This window comes from Schistocerca cancellata, chromosome 9 (genome assembly GCF_023864275.1).
Source record: "Schistocerca cancellata isolate TAMUIC-IGC-003103 chromosome 9, iqSchCanc2.1, whole genome shotgun sequence".
Lineage (NCBI taxonomy): Eukaryota > Metazoa > Arthropoda > Insecta > Orthoptera > Acrididae > Schistocerca > Schistocerca cancellata.
Genome location: NC_064634.1, coordinates 218,294,308 through 218,312,772, shown reverse-complemented (window position 1 = coordinate 218,312,772; position 18,465 = coordinate 218,294,308). Strand labels below are relative to the sequence as shown.

At 39.8% G+C, this 18,465-nt stretch overlaps 1 protein-coding gene across 2 annotated transcripts in view; it reads left to right on the top strand.

Annotated features, from left to right (window-relative positions):
• LOC126100159 (proton-coupled folate transporter-like) overlaps positions 1 to 18,465 on the top strand; it is a 158,711-nt gene that overhangs the window by 40,506 nt on the left and 99,740 nt on the right. Inside the window, exon 3 of one of the 2 annotated variants that reach the window (XM_049910701.1) lies at positions 13,256 to 13,564. The exons of the other annotated variant lie outside the window; for it this stretch is intronic. Within the exon in view, the coding sequence (XP_049766658.1) occupies positions 13,256 to 13,564 (309 nt within the window). The remainder of the gene's footprint in view (positions 1 to 13,255; positions 13,565 to 18,465) is intronic. 2 annotated transcript variants of the gene reach the window in all.

Sequence of the window (18,465 nt, the reverse complement as noted above, 5' to 3'; positions counted from 1 at the left end):
TGAGACGCATGGCAGAGGGTACTTCCCACTGTACCAGTTATTAGGTTTCTTCCTGTTCCTTTCACGTCCCAGATAGCACAGTAAGCCGGTTTCAAACTTGTTTCCAGATGTAAATTCAAGTATATAAGCTTGATCAAAGCTGGAATATTCAGGCCTGTTAGTTGGATTCAAGCTTGAAACAAACATCAAAGTTGGCAGAGTTCAAGCTATATTTCAAGCTTGACTTATCAAGTTTGGCTCCAGCTGTATCTTATCTACACACGTGGAATACAACCTGGTATTTACAGCTTGTTTTAAGCTACATAATTATTAATCTGAATTTATTGAACCTAATTAATTAAATAAATATCAGTATGGAAATGGTGTGAAAAAAATTATCAAGACATGTATGTTTAAAAAATTTTATTTTCAAAGTGTTTAAAATTGTTTTATTTCAAAAATTTAATTATTCTGAAGCCCCTCCGCCCCCAGCACACAGACCAGAGCAGGATCAAATATCGCTGACTTCTGCTTGTATAATGATCCTGTAACAGGTAAAAGAAAATGTTAGCCATACCTAAACATTAAAAAATGTAAAAAGTTGAAACTGATCAACCTAAATATAATTTATGCCCCAGATTAGCAAAATAACTTCAAACTCACTGTTGTAGTAAGAATCATTAACTAGTATAAATGTCACTGAGTAAGCAGCTGCTTCTGGTGACTTCATTCCAAAGAGTTTTTAAAGTAATTTGAAATAACTTCTTGTTTGAAATTTTGAAAGTAAAGATGACATTTGGGTAATTTTGCGATGACTTCATAAAGAAGCCACACATCACTATTTCTAACAGTTTCAGGGCCATTTAATCTGAATTATAAAGAAACAATTACTTGAAATCATATAAACCTCATACTGTAAGCTTATAAGGAAACTACCGTTTACAAAAATGTAGACGTTTTATTCTATCCACAATTATATTTTGGTGAGTAAAACTGAATCAAAATGAAATAAAAGATGAAATCGAATGAATTTAAGAAATTACCAGTTCAGTGGAACTGAAATGTAAAAGAACAAAAAATTTTCTCTTTGTCATATTTTAATATTGCCTTTTATTAGATTTCAGCCACATTACAAATAACAATAAAAGTAAGAAGTACCAGTAGGCCTTGCAGTATTATTTCACCTAGGGAACAACAAAATTAAGAGCAATTGAAGACCAGTCAAAGCTATGTAAATAAAAAAAGACTGACACCTATGTAGTGACTGGTTCTTGATGCACTTTCCCGTTCACCATGTCATTACTATTTGTATTAGCAAAGAAACTTTTCACACTTCACGATTATTCATTCATGGTGTGACGCACGCGAGTATTTACAAGTAAACAAATGTAAAAGGGCGATATATATAAAAAGGCGAGATTTTAAAAAGGTAAAATAACATTAAGTTTTAATTTATTGGTGCCACGTACTAGAGAGCTAGTTTAAAATGACCTCTTTTTGCTGAACAACTTGTAATATGTTTTCTTAGCTGGTAATCCATTTCACTTTCATCCAGGTTCAATTTTTCTACGTAAAAGAATATGATATTTCTTTACGTTACGTAATAATATTGAACATTTGTAATATTAATGTACCACTAGAGAAAAAATGCACCAGCGTACCTGTAATACACTATATATCTTCTTCAGACCCGGTGTAGCAGTAAGGCAGGGGACGCCACACACTTTCCGAACTATTTTCCAGTATAAAACAAACTTCACAACAGTCAACAATCATTAACACACGTAAAAAAAATAAAATGGCCGTAAACCTAGCAGTCAGTGCAACTGCAAGGCTTATAAACGCTTGTGGCGCTTCCCGTGGACGTCTATGGATGCTATGCTGCGTGCGCATCTGCTGTACAGCCTTCCAGGGAAATTACAGTTTATTTCAAGCTTGGGAAAATTATTTTAATTCAAGCTAAATTTTTACAGCTTGTTGTAAACTGTGTAACAGGTTGATTTTTCAATCTTGAATTTTCAACTGAACCTAAACTCAATATCCACCTTGAAATAAGCTGTGTAACAGGTTGATTTTTCAATCTTGAATTTTCAACTGAACCTAAACTCAATATCCCCCTTGAAATAAGCTTGAGTGCTAGCTGGGGTATGGCGCGAGAAGAATGATTGTTTGAATGCCTGTGCGTGCAATAATTATTTTAACCTTATCCTCATGAACCCCATGTGAGCGATACTTAGGGGGTTGTAGTATATCTCTAAAGTAATCATTTAAAGTCGGTTCTTGAATCTATGTTAACAGACATGTTCGGGATAGTTTACATCGTCTTCAAAGTGTCTGGCAGTTCAGTTCATTCAGTATCTCTGTAACACTCTCCCACAGTTTAAACAAACCTGTGACCATCCGTGCTGCCATTCTCTGTTTATGTTTAATATTTCCTGTTAGTCCTATCTAGTTCAGGTCCCACACACTTGAGCAATATTCTAGGATGGGTCGCATAAGTGATTTGTAAGCAGTGTTCTACCAGTAAATCGAAGTCCACCACCTTAGCTTTTCAGAAATCAAGAAACACTCATCTACCTGGTTGACTCAATCTAGAGTTTCCAGTATGTCACGTAAGAAAAATGCGAGCTGGATTTCGCATGATCGATGTTTTCGAAATCCCTGTTGGTTGGCATTGAGGAAGTCATCCTGTTCAAGATACCTCATTATGTTTGAGCTCAGAATATGTTCCAAGATTCTACAACTAATCGATGTCAGGGATATTACACGGTAGTTTTTGGATCACTTCTTCTATCCGTTTTTTGTTTGAGGGATCTAAGGTAGATTATAGTTAGAAGAGGGGCTAACTCAGCCGCAAATTCAGTATAAAATCCGACAGCGATTCCAGTGGGGCCTGGAACTTTGTTCAGTTTTAACGATTTCAACTATTTATCAACACCAGTGACTGTAATACTTATTTCATTCATCTTTTCGGTGGTACAAGGATTAAATTATGGCAATTCTTCTGGGTCCTTGCTAAAGGAACATTTGAAAAAGGAGTTTTTGCTTTGCTATCCTTATTTTCAGTTCCTGTCTCGTTCGCTAGGGACTGCACACTAACTTTGGTGCTTCTAATAGCATCATGGAGGTAAAAATTTACCTCCATGAATAGCATTTACATCTGACCATAATTTCTTTGGATTTTGTGAAATGTCATTTGACAATATTTTGATACAGCAGTCATTGACGGCATCATGCATTGCTCCCTTGACAACCAAATGCATTGCATTCAGCATTTCTCTATCTATAGCCCTACGCTTTGTTTTACACCTATTATGCTGTAATGTCTGTTTCTTTAGAAGTTTCTTTACACTGACTGTATACCATGGAGGTTCCATACCAGAATGAACTGTTTTACTGGGAACATATCTATCTAGTGCGTGGTCAACTATTCTTTTAAACATGAGTAATACTTCCTCTACATTCGTCTGCCCTTTGCTGAAAGTTTCAAGTTCCTAATTGTGATGTGACACTACCGATTTTTTGTCTAGTTTACTGAACACGTATTTATCTTTCTGCTTGGTTTAGTTGTCCTTTGTACTTTGGTAATTATTGCTGCCACAGCTGCGTCTTGGCCACTGGTACCACTTTGGTGTGGACATCCTCTTGTTAATACGTATCTCCACTAGGCGAATTGCAGCAATCTACACCCAACATTATTGGGACAAAATGAGTAACTGGAAAGCAACGACAGTTGGAAGTTGAGTATGATTTGTATTTTTAAACTGTGCAAAGCAAATTTTTCTGCCGAATGCAGTCTGACGTTTACAACTCGACAAATTCGACACTCGCAAAAAATGGTCGAAAAATCACGCCTTCTCCTAAATATTACCACTTAAAAAGCACCCTTTTCAACTAAAATGTAATATTCACACCCCAAATAAAAGTTGACATTTCCACGATTCTGGCAATCGACGTTTGTCATGTGATGTGACCAGAATATGAGCTCAAATCAGTGGTCAATCATTATGAAATGGATAAGACGGTGAGAAAGGGTCTGAAATATAGCATTTAAAGGCCTAAATCAGACCTCTTAATTTGCAAAATTTCCCAGGTGAAGGCCTCTTGGCGTGTCCCCATACTTGCCACTTGATTACTGAGAGGTTTTGCTCAAGGTTAGCAGCTTGGCTGTGGATGTGATATACTTGTACACAAACACATCCCATGCCCATGCCCATGCCCTACACTACCTTTCCCAGTGTTCTCTCAGACCCACCACCTCTTCCCTAATCCTCCTGGCCAGTCACATCCTGATGCACAGTTATTTCAGATTTGAAGGTCAAATCGATAAACAAATCCTTCTCTGATCATCTCAGTGGCATCCTACACCAGGGCTTCTACTACCTCTCATCATGCTCTGAGATGAGGGCTGTCCTACCCAAAATCCTACCCACATCTCCCAAAGTGGTGTTCTATCACCCAACAAATCTACAGAATATCCTCATCCATCCCTATTCCAATCCTGCTCCCAATCCTGCTCCACATGGGTCATTCCCTAGTGGATGAGATGTGTAAGATGTGTACCAGACAAACACACACACACAGACACACACACACCATCTTGTACTGCAGTCCAGTCACAGGCATTTCCTTCCATAAAAGGTAAAAGGCAGGGTCATGTGTGAAAGCAGCCCCATTACATATCATCTGTGCTTCAGTCACTGTACAGCATTGTATATAGTTATGACGGATAACCAATTCTCTCCTCACATGAATGGTCAACACCAATCTGTGACCAACTGCAAACTTGACCATCTACGAGGGCAGTTCAATAAGTAATGCAATACATTTTTTTTCTCGGCCAATTTTTGTTGAAAAAACCGGAAATTTCTTGTGGAATATTTTCAAACATTCCCGCTTCATCTCGTATAGTTTCATTGACTTCAGACAGGTGGCAGCGCTGTACGGAGCTGTTAAAATGGCGTCTGTAACGGATGTGCGTTGCAAACAATGGGCAGTGATCGAGTTTCTTTTGGCGGAAAACCAGGGCATCTCAGATATTCATAGGCGTTTGCAGAATGTCTACGGTGATCTGGCAGTGGGCAAAAGCACGGTGAGTCGTTGGGCAAAGCGTGTGTCATCATCGCCGCAAGGTCAATCAAGACTGTCTGATCTCCCACGTGCGGGCCGGCCGTGCACAGCTGTGACTCTTGCAATGGCGGAGCGTGCGAACACACTCGTTCGAGATGATCGACGGATCACCATCAAACAACTCAGTGCTCAACTTGACATCTCTGTTGGTAGTGCTGTCACAATTGTTCACCAGTTGGGATATTCAAAGGTTTGTTCCCGCTGGGTCCCTCGTTGTCTAACTGAACACCATAAGGAGCAAAGGTGAACCATCTGTGCGGAATTGCTTGCTCGTCATGTGGCTGAGGGTGACAATTTCTTGTCAAAGATTGTTACAGGCTATGAAACATGGGTTCATCACTTCGAACCTGAAACAAAACGGCAATCAATGGAGTGGCGCCACACCCACTCCCCTACCAAGAAAAAGTTTAAAGCCATACCCTCAGCCGGTAAAGTCATGGTTACAGTCTTCTGGGACGCTGAAGGGGTTATTCTGTTCGATGTCCTTCCCCATGGTCAAATGATCAACTCTGAAGTGTATTGTGCTACTCTTCAGAAATTGAAGAAACGACTTCAGCGTGTTCGTAGGCACAAAAATCTGAACGAACTTCTCCTTCTTCATGACAACGCAAGACCTCACACAAGTCTTCGCACCCGAGAGGAGCTCACAAAACTTCAGTGGACTGTTCTTCCTCATGCACCCTACAGCCCCGATCTCGCACCATCGGATTTCCATATGTTTGGCCCAATGAAGGACACAATCCATGGGAGGCACTACGCGGATGATGAAGAAGTTATTGATGCAGTACGACGTTGGCTCCGACATCGACCAGTGGAATGGTACCGTGCAGGCATACAGGCCCTCATTTCAAGGTGGCGTAAGGCCGTAGCATTGAATGGAGATTACGTTGAAAAATAGTGTTGTGTAGCTAAAAGATTGGGAAATAACCTGGTGTATTTCAATGCTGAATAAAACAACCCCTGTTTCAGAAAAAAATGTGTTGCATTACTTATTGAACTGCCCTCGTAGTTGCCAAACATGCTGCACACCACGACACTTTAACAGCTATTTAACAATGTGTGGTATTTGGATACCCCTTTCCAACTCAGGTTCTCTGAACTATTCAGGTGAATGTGTCTCTCCAGCATATCCTGCATTCTCACAATCTCCTTGGCCTAATCCCTACCCTGTTCCCACTGGCTCTCTTTACCTTCTCCCTTTTGCCTTCTGTTGTTCACACCACTCCTTCCCTGTACAGACTGTGTACTGCCTTCTCTTACTACCCCCCCCCCCCCCCACCACCACCACCCATATGGGCCTTTTCTCTCATCCCCTCCCCCCTTCCCCTCTCCCTTTCTCTCTTCCCTCCTTATCTCCCCCTCGATCTCCACTCTCCTCTCTTTTTACCTCTCCCTTTCCCCTCTCTTTGGTATCTCTTATACACTCTGCCCCAACAGAATTCCTTTCATCTTGCTGGGCAGTCATTTAGTTATCTGTCTCTCCCCTCTTGCCATGCAGTACCTCACTACAACATCCCTGCCTCATGCATCCTTCCCTACTCTGTCCTGTCCATCAGCCCAGCCAGTTCCTCTCAGTAATCATTAATCTATAATCACTGTCACCACGGCAGCAGTAATGTGTGTTTGTGTGCCCGTGTAGTTGTTTGTATGAATGCATGTACTTTCTACTAGAAAAAGAGCCATAGCTCGAAAGTTGGTGAAATCTATTTTCTGTTACATTTGTCTGTATGCCATACATCAGTCCGTTATAGGTGAATGGTTGCCATTTCCTTATTTTATGTGTTGTTATGCCAGTACAATAACTTAAGGCCCAGATTTATACTAACAAATTAATACAACCTGTATTTACTCATCATCTTCTATTTTTTATTGAAGCTTTGCTGAAGTATACTGTTCTCTGCTAAATCAGAAGCCAGCATCTGAAGCTCAGTCAGAATTAAACCAAATTATGAGTTTTCCATTAGCAGCATATATTCAGGAAGTTTCTTCTCCTATTGTTTGCTGAAAAAAGGCTTATGGCCCCTGTCCCTGTAAAATGTAGTTAGCCATTTCAATAATTTCAGTTTTATCATTTACATTTAATTATGTTTCCTGATTTAAATAATAAGCAATTAATTATTTAAATCAAAATAATGGAAATCATATCGCAAATTTTAGATCCAAAATATCAGACATATGTTTCTGTGAAGCTTCTTTAGTACTAGCCTTTTATTTTACTCTCATTTTCAAATTAGTCTGTGGAATACTAAATCTCTTTAACACTTTCATATCCCCTATTCTCGTGGTAGAACATCAGAAACAGATTTTCTGCTTGCTGTTTTCGTATCTTGAAATGTTTTTCAGTTTCTAATCTGGTTCCTAAATCTCTGTCTTACCATTGTATAACCTAGCTGAAGCATTCCACTATCACTACGTCTTTGCCATGTATACAAACTTCTTGCATGATTCTTAAATCAATTGTTAGTGATGATTAAACAGTGTTTACTAATCATGTTCCCCTCTCATTTGTCTCCCCTCTTCTAGCTCTTCCTTTTCCTACTACCAAATTTCAGCCCTCATCATAATTAAATTTTCATCTCCCGTAATATATTGAATTATTTCTTCTATCTCATCACATATTTTTCCAATCTCATTATCATCTCTGCAGCCAGTCAGATAATTGCCTAACCCTTGTGCTGTTTTTAATCTTCACGGCAGATTAAAACTGTGTGCGCGGCTCCCCCCTCCAGAGGTTTGAGTCCTCCCTTGGACATGGGTGTGTGTGTTGTCCATAGTGTAAGTTAGTTTCAGTTAGATTAAGTAGTGTGGAAGCTTAGGGACCAATGACCTAAGCAGTTTGTTCCCATAAGATCTTACCACAAATTTACAAAAACTGTGTGCTGGAACAGGACTCTTACAGTGAACCTCAATTTTTGTCAGTAATACTCTTACTGACTGTTCTACCCAGACAACCCACAATCCACCTACACACCTCTACTTCTGCCAGAACCTCATCTCCTACCTTCCAAAATTCACAGAAGTTCTCCAGCATACCTTGCTAGACTAGCACTCCTGGAAAGAAACATACTGTGGATAAATGCGTTAGCCACAGTCTAGGGAGTCTTCCAGTCTACAGCTGATGATGTGTAATACCTGGGTAATTCGGTCATTAACAGCATTGCATGTGAAAAGCAAGGTTCTTGCTAGGAATCCCAGTCAAACACATAATTTTAATCTACCACAGAATTACAAACCTAACTGAAATTTAAATATGCATAATTAACAGAGGGAGGGAGAGAACACACAGTTTTTATCTGCCATGAAATTTCAGACTTGACTGAAATCTGAATATACATAATTAACATAGAGAGAGAGAGAGAGAGAGAGAGAGAGAGAGCAAACACAAATAAGTGAGCAACGAAAGTGGAACAGCTATCATGTGCACCACATAACAACTAATAAGCCATTTCGTGATGTGTTGTGTACAATCTGGTCAGTGTAACCAATTGAATAATTAAATAAAATACAATGTGAGACCCCCTGTGACAACTATTTAGTAGTGTACTTTATGCTAACAACGTTATTCCTTTTAGTACAATGCTTAAAGAAATTTTGTTAGATGGACACTATCATTTCTACAAATTCTTTATTTTATTTCACTTTGCTTTAACATTTCCATATCCCTAAAATGTATTTAATGAATAAAGTTTACAAGCCATGTTATACATGAATTCTTCATGGGTTGGGTCAGCCGAGTAGCATTGTCGTCTCGTAGCAACGTTTTGATGGAATGTGTCTCCATCATCTTCAGGCAAAGATGATGGAGACGCATTCCATCGAAACACTGCTACGAGATGACAACTCTACTTGGCTGACAACCCGTGAGGACTTCATATACGAAATTCACCGAGAAAGCTTGCACTCACATATAAGCCATGTCATATTGAGTAAAACACTTGAGCCTTCAATGGCTATCTCCTCCATCATCATCAGGAGTAAAAATTAATTGACTGCTGGGGCTGACATGGTTTTTTGCTCATATTTGCAGCATCTGGAACCAGTCAGAGAGGACAGAAGTGGTGCGTGTGCAGAAGACAAGTTGTGCAGATCACAGTAGCTCCTGTCCGCCGTAGGGCCAATGACGTCAGGTGACACAATAATAGCACCACACTTGAAACTGCCACTCCCATCTTCCTAGAAGCATCAGGCATCCATATTTGCTTTCACTTTATATCCAAAGCCTACCCTCATGCTCTACTAAGTGTGTACCCCTGGTCTCTGTTAAAGTTTTTGCTGTTTATTCTAATCTCAGCCTCCTCCTATGTAATGGAATCCCAATATGATGTTCCATGGGACAAGATTCTCATCTTTTGAAGTTGTATTTTATGTCCTTTTCCAGACAATGCTTACCTATGGTCGGCTTCTCAAGTGCCCTCTCTTTAATATGTCACTTGCACTCAGTACAAAGCTCCACAACTGTGTGAACTGTTTGAACTTCATGGATGGTGCCACATTCACAAGGGATGTCACAGACATCAGGCACTGTAAGAGGTATTTTGTCTTAAACAGGGTGTAATGTATCTCATATTCTGGGGGCAGGCTGGAACACAGATCCCAGTCCATGTTTCTGCAATATGTGCCCTAAATTGTTGCACATTGTCCAACTCTATGGCAGGAATGCAGCTGGCTTGGCCTCTTTGCCAATTCAAGAGGCATTATTTGTTGGTGGCATCTGAAAGTGTTTGCAGTGTCTCCCTTGCTGTAACCGTTCTTCCAGAACATGCTTCTCAATTGCTGTAATATAGACTTTAAGTAATCTTTGTTAGAAATAATTTTATCTGTGTGTACTAACATGTTCAGAACTGCTTTTTGTGTATAGAGCGGTAAAAACTATTAGCACTCCAGTACCAATCAGTGTGCATTGGTTTCCAGTACACTGTGACCAAGCTTACCTCCTGCCTTCTGCTCAACTAACACATCAAAGAATGATAGCTTTCCATCCTTCTTTACCTCGATAATAAATTTATTGTTGGGATGGACATGGCTTGTGTGATCAATGACCTGCTGTAGTGCATTTTCACTATGTGACCATATCACAAAAGTGTAATCAGCATACTGTAGGAAGCAAGATGAATCCAGTGTCACAGAGTTCAGGGCCTTCTCCTCAAAGTGATCCATCATGAAATTTGCAACTGCCAGAGAAACTGGGATCTGATTACTGTGCAATCAGTCATCTCACAATATTCCTCACAGTACATGAGGTCATTGTTGTTCGAATATGTCAAAATAACTTGACATTATGTACATAGACTGAAGAGACAAGTGAAAATTAGTACCACCAAGACTGTGAATCGAACCCAGGTCTCTTGCTTACTAGACAAGTGCATTAGCCACTAAGCCACCTTGGCACAGTGGTTTGCACAACTGTGTGGACTACCCTGGCATGTCTCCCTTCTCAGTCCAAATTCTCACTACTTTATATTCTCCCTTACACATGAACTGAATTGTCAAGGCTCTCCACGTTCTTGAATAGCACCTCAGCATTGGATGTAAATGGTTGATGCAATCTGAAACCCAAGTTCAGTGAAATGACACAATTTTGGAGACTTTACTGGGTCTCATACAGGTATGATTTTATGTACATAGACTGAAGTGGCAGGTGAAAACTTGTCCCAAAGTGAGCCCATATACTGGGTGATCAAAAAGTCATTATAAATTTGAAAACTGAAAAAATCACGGAATAATGTAGATAGAGAGATACAAATTGACACACATGCATGGAATGACATGGGGTTTCATTAGAACCAAAAATATACAAAAGTTCAAAAAATGTCCAACAGATGGCACTTCATCTGATCAGAACAGCAATAATTAGCATAACAAAGTAACACAAAGCAAAGGTGATGTTCTTTACAGGAAATGTTCAATATGTCCACCATCATTCTTCAACAATAGCTGTAGTCAAGGAATAATGTTGTGAACAGCGCTGTAAAGCATGTCCAGAGTTATGGTGATGCATTGGCATGGAGATGTTGTCTTTCAGCATCCCTAGAGATGTCGGTCGATCACGATACACTTGTGACTTCAGGTATCCCCAAAGCCAATAATCGCACGGACTGAGGTCTGGGGACCTGGGAGGCCAAGCATGACGAAAGCGGTGGCTGAGCACACGATCATCACCAAACGACGCGCGCAAGAGATCTTTCACGCATCTAGCAATATGGGATGGAGCGCCATCCTGCATAAACATTGTATGTTCCAGCAGGTGTTTATCACCTAGGCTGGGGATGATGCGATTCTGTAACATATCGGCGTACCTCTCACCCGTCACGGTAGAAGTTACAAAACCAGAATCACGCATTTCCTCAAGGAAACATGCCCGATAATAGTAGATGTGGTAAATCCAACCCATACTGTGACTTTCTCATCATGCAATGGAGTTTCCACAACAGTTCTAGGATTTTCGGTAGCCCAAATTCTGCATTTGTGGGCATTGACAGACCTTCGGAGCGTGAAATGAGCTTCATCGGCCCACAACATGTTACTCAACCAATCATCATTTTCAGCCATCTTTTGAAATGACCTCACCGCAAATGCCCTCCGCTTCACTAAATCGCCAGGTAACAGTTTATGATGCTGATGGATTTTGTACGGATAGCATCGGAGGGTACGCCTAAGTGCCAACCAAACAGTAGTGTATGGAATGCCGGTGTGACATGCGACTGCACAAGCGCTGACTTCCCTGTGCATAGACGAACCCACTACAGTCTCCATTTTTTCCTGAACTGTCTCAGCAGCATTACGCCTTGTGCTCGGTTGGCCACTACAGTGTCTATCGTCTAAACAACCCGTGGCTTCGAGCTTCGAAATCATTCTCACCACAGCTGCATTTGTCAATGGACCTTTACCCATTTGAATCCCCTTCCTATGGCGATAGGATCTTAATGATGAATTAGCACATTTCCCATTCCGATAATACAGCTTCACTAAAAGCGCCTATTCAGGTAACGTCAACATGCTGCGACTGCTGGTGCATCTGATTCTCTCTCTCATTACAGCTCCTTTTATACATGATTGTCATGCGCAGTCACCAATGTTTTGCTGTCCAGCGCCATCTGTTCGACATTTCGTGAACTTTTTTTTCCCCCCTAATAAAACCCCATGTCATTCCAAGCATGTGTGTCAACTTTTACCTCTCTATCTACATTATTCCGTGGTTTATTAAGTTTTCAAATTTATACTGACTTTTTAATCACCCGGTATATAAAAGCCTCTGAAATTGTGTCATATAAAACATCTTGACAATTCCAGTTGGAAACCGATGGGCCAAAAGATCCAGCTTGTCTTGTACTGGCACCCTCATCAAAAATGGCACTATTTCCAGACCACCCATTATGTCATTTTGACTTGCCTTCATTTTCTTGAGTGGCTCAACAAATGTCTGTGAATTTCATACATCGTGTCCACAATGTCCCATTGTGGGTGCAATAGCAGTGGGCCTAAGAGGAACATTTTCTTTGTGTATCTTCAACAATCTATAAAGCCTCGTAGGTTTGTGGCACAAGGCAGTAATTTCTTCAGCACTTCATGTGTTAAGCCAGAGTCTTTTAATAATGCCCCTGTCTTTCTGATAATGGCCTGTGTCAGATCAAGAATCAGCTTCCAGTATGTATTATCTTCTAATAAATGTAGCACCTTCAGGTAAGGTCTTCAGTGATCAGAACCAATATGGCATTTCCTTTATCACCTAGCAAAACAACCAAGTCCTCACACTCACATAACAAGTGTAAACCATGTCATTCCTTCTGACTAATATCAGATTTCGGTGACTTAGCTTTTGACATAATTTGGCTGGTAATTAACCTGACCTCATCAGCTGTGTTGTGAGAGAAATTCCTAATGCATTGCTGTGTTCCACTAACAATATTCAATACTGGCAGATGTTATGGGGCTGTAGAAACTTAATGCCTTCAGAAGCTTGAGTGTTTTATTCAATGATACAGCCTGTAAACCTAGAAGAGTTTATTCAGGCATGCTGCTGTGAAAAACTGTGGAAACATGGTGTTTAAATGTTTTCTTGCAACTACTCTGAGTATCCACTGATATGTCCACTTTTCTAATTCATTAGTATAGCACTGACATTTAATTTCTGTTCATATATTGACAGGGAGAAGCAGCATACCATTACTGGCAGTGGAACCTGCTGTTTTCATGACCTTTTTGGCAAGTGCACTAACCGGTACTGTGACACAGAAACTATTGTTAGACCGTGTTTGCCAGAAAGAACTAGGTCTTTCACAGGATCACTGTATGTCACTAAATGATACTGAAAAGAACATGATTCAACCACAAGTTGCCAATTTGCTTACAGCAAAGGCCCTACTTGAAAACCTAGTGCCTGCCATAATGACTGTATTCATTGGGCCATGGAGTGATAGGGGTGGACGGCTACCACTTCTGATGTGTCCCATGATTGGTAATATGTGTGTTATTGATTTTTAATTTTATTGTTATTTCATATCCATTAAGTTTGGTAGTTATATTCATATTACCAGTACTCTACACAAAGATTTCAGTTTTTTTTTAACTGCTATGCATATATTTATCATAACTGATTTATCTTGAAATGTAAATTAAAAGCTGGAACAATAGCCAAAGATCAAGAATAAAATTAATTTACTTTTGAAAAATTAATTGTAAGGAAAGGTACCCATAGTTGTCACTAACTTTTGAATGAGACCAGTTTATTTATTTTTCAGAATATAAAAAAAAAGACGTTTGGTGCAATTTGACATGCTATGGACCGTTGGAAATGGAAAAAGGGAGAGGGAAATAGGGAGCACAAGGATGGGAGTAGATGCAGAACTGATCTGTTAGTTACATATTAGAGTGAATACTATGTGTTAGATGCATATAGGCTATGATCATTAAGTTGTTGGTGGATCTCTTCGGTATTTTAGGTAAAGGCCAGCTAGGGCAGATGGCATAGTTTTCAAATATGCAAAGGGCATTCAAAAAGTTTTGCACAGTTGTCTCTATTTTTTTTATTTTTTGCAGGAGGAGAAAGAAACGTTTTGTGAACATACTTAGAACATTTTAGCTAAACATTAAGCCTACTCAATGTAGCCTCCATCAGCTGTGACACATCTGGCCCAACGTTCTTTCCATGACATAAACGCACTTTGGTAAAATTCTGGGGATTGACTTTTACACCATCACTTGACACAGGAAATAAAGTCCTTCTCACTATCAAATGTTTTACTGTGCAGGTGAGCCTTCAGATGACAATTGAGGTAAAAATCAAATGGCGCCAAGTCCAGACTGTAGGGAGGATAAGGAACAATTTTCCAACCCATTTTCCTGAATTTCTCCTGCGTCATAAGGGCTGTATGGGGTTTGGCATTGTCATTGTGTAGTCTGAAGCGGTGGTCTGTGGGCCTTGATGGCACATCGCAGCTTGTGCATTCACAAACAGTAACAATCCCGGTTAATTGTGGAGCCAGGTTCCAAAAACTCAATGAAAATGACACCACACTGACCCAAGAAGAAGGAGGCCGTCACCTTTCAGCCTGCTGTTCATGAAAGTCTTGGTTTCTTTTTCTGAGGGGAACCTAGATGACGCCACTCCATGGATTGGGTTTTGCTCTCAGGTTCAGACAAAAACAGCCATGTTTCATGCTGGGTAATGACTCTGTTAAAGCACTGTTTCCACTCTTCAGTAAAGGTCTTCATGAGAACCTCGCACACATTCTTCCTCATTGTTTTCATTTCTCTTGTCAATAAACTAGGCACCCAACATGCACAGATTTTTCTTTATCCTAGTGACTGTACCAGTGATACCACACTACCCAATGACAAACGAGTCATTTCAGCAAGCTGTCATGTCATCACATATCTGTCATTTTGGATGATTTGATCAATGGTCGCCTTATTAATATCACTCACTGCCGTCGATGGTCTACCACATGGTGGATTGTCCACTAGAGATAAATCACCTTCTTTAAACGTCTGCAACCATCACTGGATACTGCTGCAATCCACTGTGTCTTCCCCTTAAACAGGGAGAATTTCCTGTGATTAATGTGGCAGAGTCACCGCCGGTCTTGAAGAGGACCTCCATCACCAACGTGGTTGCAACCTGACATCTACTTCATGGTCCATTATGGCTCACTTGTAAATAAAAGAAAATACTTTTATACACCAACTTATAGCTAAATGTTCCAAGTATGTTCACAAAAAATTTCATTCTCCTCCTGCAAAAAATTAGACGTGATTGTGCAAAACTTTTTGAACGCCCTTTGTATATTTGAAAAAAGGCTATTTGATGAAGATATTGTTGTTGAAGAATATAGTACCCTTATGGAAGGTAAAAAAAGTCACCAGTGAAGATGATACTGAGAGTGATTTTGAGGATGATCCAGAGATATAGCTAGAAAATGGGCTGACATCAGAAAATGGTTCAACATAACATGTCAGTGACAATAGCTGTGGTTCCTCATATTGTCCATCACCAAAGAATACAAAAGAATTTGCTGAAGGTTATGTGGTGAATACCTACAGAATCTGAACGAAGCAGCCAAGAGGTAATGATCCTCCACAGTGATGCTCTTCTGGAGTAGCCCTAGACATGTCCCCATGTGTCAAATTTGCTACTGTAATGTCAAAAGAAAGACAAATAAAAAGCAAGACAGTTTTGCAAAATGTCAAAAAGATGCTGAAATGACATGACAGCAACAGGAAGGTGCTACAAGAAAGAATAAGTAATGAGGTATGTGATCAGTTCACTGGAATGCAAAAACAACATGGAATTATACATGAATGCTACAAATATGAACAATATCTTTTAAAGTACAAATTTTCATTACTGAATGCAATTGCTCATCCACCTATAGTATTCAGCCACATCTGGACCAATCCGCATGAGGCTTCCTGTCTCTATGTGTACTCATAGTCTACATTTGACAGGTTGCAGCTCCTACATTTCTTGCCCATAGCAGCTCTAATTTGCATCGTATTCACATTTCGATACTGAAGTTATGAAAAGGATAGATTGCTACTCACTGTAAAGATGACACTTTTAGTTGCAAACAGGCACAACAAAAAGACTGTTACTCACTAAGCTTTCAGGCAAAGCCTTCTTCAAAAAAGAAAGGAAAACACACACACACATTCACACAAGCAGGCACACTTCAGGCACACATGACCACCATCTCTGGCTACTCCAGCCCACCTGCTGAGTGACCAAAAATGGCAGTCATGTGTGTGTTAGGTGTGCCTGCTTGTGTGAACATGTGTATTGTATATGTTCCTTTCATTTCTGAAGAAGGCTTTGGCTGATAGTGTGTAACAAACTTTTTGTTGTACATGTCTGCAACTCACTGTGTCATCTTTGCAGTGAGTGGTGATCTATTCTTTTTATAATCATCAGTATTCTAAACTGGAGTTTCCATTGTTTGATATTTCAGTATTGGTTATTCAACACACTATATAGATTCAAAATGTGTGCAACAACAGTTGGGTACCCTTCCTTAGATAAAATGGCAATAATGTAGTTTTAAAAAGTGATCAGGAATGTTTACATAAAAATATTGTTCAGTGAGATCAAATCCAAGTGAACTCTGTCTTTCCTCACTTTTGCAACAGATGGATCTCTCCCATCCTGGGGACTGAGTGATTACCCATCCTTTCCACCCTACTTCAACGTATCATTGTTTTCTCCCTAAGGAAGGAACTTACTGCTCCAATTTATTTGATTGATTTGATTTTTTATTTGGTCCTGTTGGTTACATATTGGACAAAGGGTGTAGTAGTAACATAGACATGTTAAGTGAAATAATACAAAATTATGTGAGCATTTTATATATCATGCAAATACTTATTTTCTATGAACAATTGACTGTGGACAATATTAAAACCTGCATTTTACTCGTATAAGTCCAAATTAATGCTTAAAATAGCAGAATGAATGGAAGTACACATTTTTATTCCAGTGTCACGTATAAATAATGAAATTTGCATTTTGTCATTATGATTTAAACTAAAACACAAAATTTTTATCTTCATCACATAAGTAAGTTCAGGTGAATAGTTAATAGAGTATAATAAATGGTAGTACACATTTTAACCTATGATATAAATAAATTTACATTTTATCACTATAATTTATATTATAAGTACATAATTTTGTTTTAATGGCATAAGCAAAAAATTTTCTTTTCTCCATATTTATTCACAAGGATGCCATATTACTCTAGGAATTCATTCATTTTGTAATAAGTTTGTTCTCTGAGGAATGTTTTTAGTTTCCTTTTGAATACCTGCATGTTATCAGTTTCCTTTTTTTATGCTGATGGTAAACTTGTTATATACTTCTATTTCTGACTCAATTAGTGCCCTATGGACTTTTGTCAGAGTTGCAGACCCTTGGTGGAAATTATTCCCCTGTCCTGTGTTATGATTGTAAATGTCACAGATTTTCTGGATTAATTTCTTGTTGCTGGCTACAAACATCATCAGTGAGTGTGTGAGTGTCTATATATAATAAAGATGCTGTAACTTACCAAACGAGAAAGCGTTGGTATGTTGATAGAGACATTAAAAAACACACACACAAATTTCAAGCTTTCGCAACCCAAGGTTGCCTCATCAGGAAAGAGGGAAGGGGAGGGAAAGTCGAAAGGATGTGGGTTTTAAGGGAGAGGGTATGGAGTCATTCCAATCTCGGGAACGGAAAGACTTACCTTAGGGGAAAAAAGAACAGGTATACACCGCACACACACACACACACACACACACACACACACACACACACACACATATCCATCCGCACATATACAGACACAGGCAGACATATGTAAATGCAAAGAGGTTGGGCAGAGATGTCAATGTCAGTCGAGGCAGAAGTACAGAGGCAAAGATGTTGTTGAATGACAGGTGAGGTATGAGTGGCAGCAACTTGAAATTAGCGGAGGTTGAGGCCTGGAGGGTAACAGGAAGAGAGAATATATTGAAGGGCAAGTTCCCATCTCCAGAGTTCTGATAGGTTGGTATCAGTGGGAAGTATCTATATAACCCGGGTGGTGTAACACTGTGCCAAGATGTGCTGGCCGAGCACCAAGGCATGTTTAGCCACAGGGTGATCCTCATTACCAACAAACACTGTCTGCCTGTGTCCGCTCATGTGAATGGACAGTTTGTTGCTGGTCATTTCCACATAGAAGGCTTCACAGTGTAGGCATGTCAGTTGGTAAATCACGTGGGTGCTTTCACACGTGGCTGTGCCTTTGATCCTGTACACCTACAGGACTGGAGTAGGTGGTGGTGGGAGGGTGCATGGGACAGGTCTTACACCAGGGGCAGTTACAAGGGTAGAAGCCA